General features: G+C 38.3%; 1 protein-coding gene across 1 annotated transcript; it reads left to right on the top strand.

Moving 5' to 3' along the window:
- The first annotated feature begins 497 nt into the window (after positions 1-497).
- Positions 498-1,478, top strand: LOC116332823 (trace amine-associated receptor 1-like). The gene has a single exon (XM_031755890.1). It carries the CDS (start codon positions 498-500, stop codon positions 1,476-1,478), a length of 981 nt encoding a protein of 326 aa, XP_031611750.1.
- Positions 1,479-3,895: the final 2,417 nt, after the last annotated feature.

Here is a 3,895-nt window from a genome sequence, read left to right as displayed (position 1 = left end):
TTAGTTTTTGTTATAGAAAACTATTGTCCTATTGTCCTTTTTATGTCCTTAATATTTATGAAATGTACCAAAACATTACAATTACCAGAAAATTGCATGAGAGAATAGTTTTTGAATAAATTATGGTTCATCCTCCCAGTATGTTGTTAATATGTTACATTGTTTTTTATTTATATTTTTTTTTTGTCACCTTCTCTGACAAGAGAATCCTCTGATTGAATCCTTCGGGTATTCTGGATGCTCTCACCTTCACTTGCAATGTATCAGTATTGTTTGTTATCCTTTGAGCTTGTGTAATTGGCCAGATCTCAATGCTGTCTCCCTCTTCGGCAACCTCTTTTAACTCTGTCTGGATTCTCGCTCTTCTTAGCAATCAGTGGTTGACCTGTACTGAAGGAGAATCTACCTTCAGTCAAGTCCCAGGTTAGTGCAGCAGAAAAAATTCCATATTGTTGGTTTGAAACTGTTAAATTATGGAACAAAAAGTTAGTATGAACATGACCATCATTGTAAATGATCTACATCCCTGTTATGTAATACAAGACTCCAAATACATGCTGACAAACAGCCCTTCCATTATATGTGTATTCTTGTACGCACTCCTTGCATTATTGTCTGTTATAACAATATGTGGAAATCTTCTTGTAATAATTTCTGTGATTTACTTCAAACAGCTCCACACTCCTACTAACTCTCTCATCCTCTCTCTTGCTGTGGCTGACCTGCTCGTTGGGATTATAGCATTTCCTCTCAGCATGGCATTCTCTCTCAGCTCATGTCTTTATCATGAGGGTTTGTTTTGCAAAGTGCGAGGCACCTTTGATATTTCACTGAGCACATGTTCCATCCTGAATCTCTGCTGTATTTCTATTGACAGATACCATGCTGTTTGCCAGCCTCTGACATATCAAACTAAAATCAGCCATCGTGTTGTTGTGTTCATGATCCTGATGAGCTGGGGGGTTTCTGGGATAATTGGAATTAGTGTCACCATTGCTGGATTAAATAATGAAAAATATGAGGAATCATTTTTGATTGACGTTCTAATGGAAAGCACTGTTGGACCCATGTTATCATTTTACCTGCCAGTGATCATAATGCTTTGTATCTACCTAAAGATTTTCTTTGTTGCACGGAGGCAAGCACGCAGCATCCAGAACACAACAAAGTGTGGACAAACTGCCAGCATGATGGAGAGAAAGGCGACCAAAACTCTGGCTATTGTTTTGGGAGTTTTTATATTATGCTGGAGTCCTTTTTTTCTTTGCATCACATTTCCACCATTTACCAGTGATTACCAGTACCAGTTACAGGTACCAGTTCCTGTAATTGAAACTCTTAACTGGCTTACATTGGCAAATTCAATGCTAAATCCATTTATTTATGCTTTCTTTTACAGCTGGTTCAGGTCAGCCATCAGAATGATTATTTGTGGGAAAATATTCCAAGGGGATTTTGCAAACACAAAATTGACTTGAACAAATATACACATATTAATTAAGATTTCACAAATCTTACAGTAAAAACAAACATAAAACAGCCACATTTTACTGAACACTACCTGAAGCATCGCACTCAATGTCTCTTTGATTTGGGTATTATCAATAGCTACTGAAAGAAATGATCTGAGTAGCAAATAAGCTTTGTCCGTATATGCACCAAAAAATTCCAATCTTGAAAGTATGGGAAAAAAAGAGCAATTTCATTTATTCTTGAAGAGAAAATATTAGAAATAATCAATAATTCAGATATATGTCATTTGTTTAATTGTTTAAATAGTTTTGCAAATATTGTGATCGCTTATCGTTATGGAGGGCCGGGAGTGACAAAATGAATTAATTACATACACCATTAATTAATTAATAAATATTTTATTAATTAATTTAAATTTGAATTATTAAATGTCTATTGATTTCATTTAAAACATTGAATAAATTATTTATTTATTTCAAGTTTTTATTAATTATTGACACATTTAATTATTTATTTAATAATGGATTTATTTAAATCATTTTGGCACTTTGGATAATCTTTATAAAAAGAGATAGCATTGGTGTTTCCTTCATGTAGTAACTGTTAGGTTTGACTATACAAAGCTTGTTAGACACTATGAAACGCATACAGACTTCACAATGTTCGACTAATATTTTCATTGTGAATATTAATCATGAGGGTAAACAGGCAGTGCAGCTGCTGTCTCAGAGCCCTGTATACTACAGAGCGAGGTCAACATATCCAGGATATCTTTCCGTTATCTGGACTCACTAACTCTAACACTGGGAACAGGATAAACAGTCACGCAAAGCTGGTTATCAGCTCTCTAAGTTAACCCAGGGTTTCCCAGCACAGTTAAATGAAAGTGTCGGCAGCGTCAAACTAATCTAACATCATCTACGAGTCTAATTAACGGGTCATATCTTTTACAGAAAATCATCCTCATTAGTGCCAACTATTCCAGAGAAGTGAAAACCTGCAGTATAAAGAAAATAAAAATATACTAGGCAAACACAACACTGTTGTAAAAGAAATGAACGCTTCAGGTTGTCGCAAAGTGGAATGAATATGATTGGTTGAACAGGTGTTCCTGCGTGTTCTCTGTTATCTGCATTTCCATCAGCGTAAGAGACTCAGCAGCAGATTAGAATTAAGTTTAATATCATTTATACATTTAATAAATCACCAAATTAATTAACGCATGTTACCGTGACAATGCCGGGCTCCGTTTGCGCAGTGATTTTAGTACAGCAGGCCGCACACTGCTATTTTAAAACATATTCTCCCATCATTCCCCTGTTGAAACACTTAAAACATGCTGCAAATAAAAGACTGAGTGAAAACATGGTGCTTCCAGCTGATTAATAATTCAAATAATCAAACCTTTCAGTTTTTCTTCCCTCAGCTGCAGACTCGCTGCTGTTTAAAGGTTTGAGAGGAAAGATTAGATATAAAAACAAACATCAAACATGGGCTCAGTCTACAGCCTCGAGAGAGAAAGAAAAAGCAAGGCCACAGCCTTGCTTTTTCTTTGAGGCAGGTGCCCTAGCTAGGCTACGGAGGCAGGCACTCAAACTACTGCTCCCCAGTCTATTCCTCATGAATGCCAGATCCAGAACAACTACGTCAAAGATTGATGCGAGTCCTGGCTTCATCAATCCATTCTGGACTCTGCTATTGAGCTAGCAGGCTACACCACTCAGCGCCATGACCGAACAGTGGACTCCGGTAAGAGAAAAGGAAGGGGGCTCTGTATATATGTGAACAACAGCTGGTGTACAAATGGTAAATGGCTTGTATTTGTATATGCTTTACTAGTCCCTAAGGACCCCAAAGCGCTTTACACATTCAGTCGTCCAACCATTCACACACTGGTGATGGCAAGCTACATTGTAGCCACAGGGGCGCCCTGACAGAGGTAAGGCTGCTGGACACTGGCGCCACCGGGCCCTCTGACCACCACCAACAGGTGAAGTGTCTTGCCCAAGGACACAACGACCGAGACTGTCCAAGCCGGGGCTTGAACCGGCAACCTTCTGATTACAAGGCGAACTCCCAACTATTGAGCCACGATCACCACACGGTGATCACATATTGCCACTGTTCACCGGACAGAATATCTGACTGTCAAATCCAGGCCCATCTACATTTCAAGGGAGTTCACCGTTGTCATATTAACAACTGATTACAAACCACCAGATGCTAATGCTAACTTGGCAATCGCACTTTTGCATACAAACATGAATAAGAAACAGAGCATATACCCTGACGCTGTACATATCATAGCAGGGAACTTTAATCATGCAGATTTAAAAACAGCAATCCCCAAATTCCACCAGCAAGTCAACTGTGCCACTAGGGGTGACATTTAACTGTGTGTTATACTTGTATAACTATGCAT

This window comes from Oreochromis aureus, linkage group 15 (genome assembly GCF_013358895.1).
Source record: "Oreochromis aureus strain Israel breed Guangdong linkage group 15, ZZ_aureus, whole genome shotgun sequence".
Classification (NCBI taxonomy): Eukaryota; Metazoa; Chordata; class Actinopteri; order Cichliformes; family Cichlidae; genus Oreochromis; species Oreochromis aureus.
Note: the sequence above shows the minus strand (reverse complement) of the source record. Positions and strands in the feature narration are given on the sequence as shown.

What these genes read in the sequence shown, in the direction of transcription:
- LOC116332823 (XM_031755890.1), top strand. Translation starts at nt 498, where the DNA reads ATGACCATCATTGTAAATGATCTACATCCCTGTTATGTAATACAAGAC.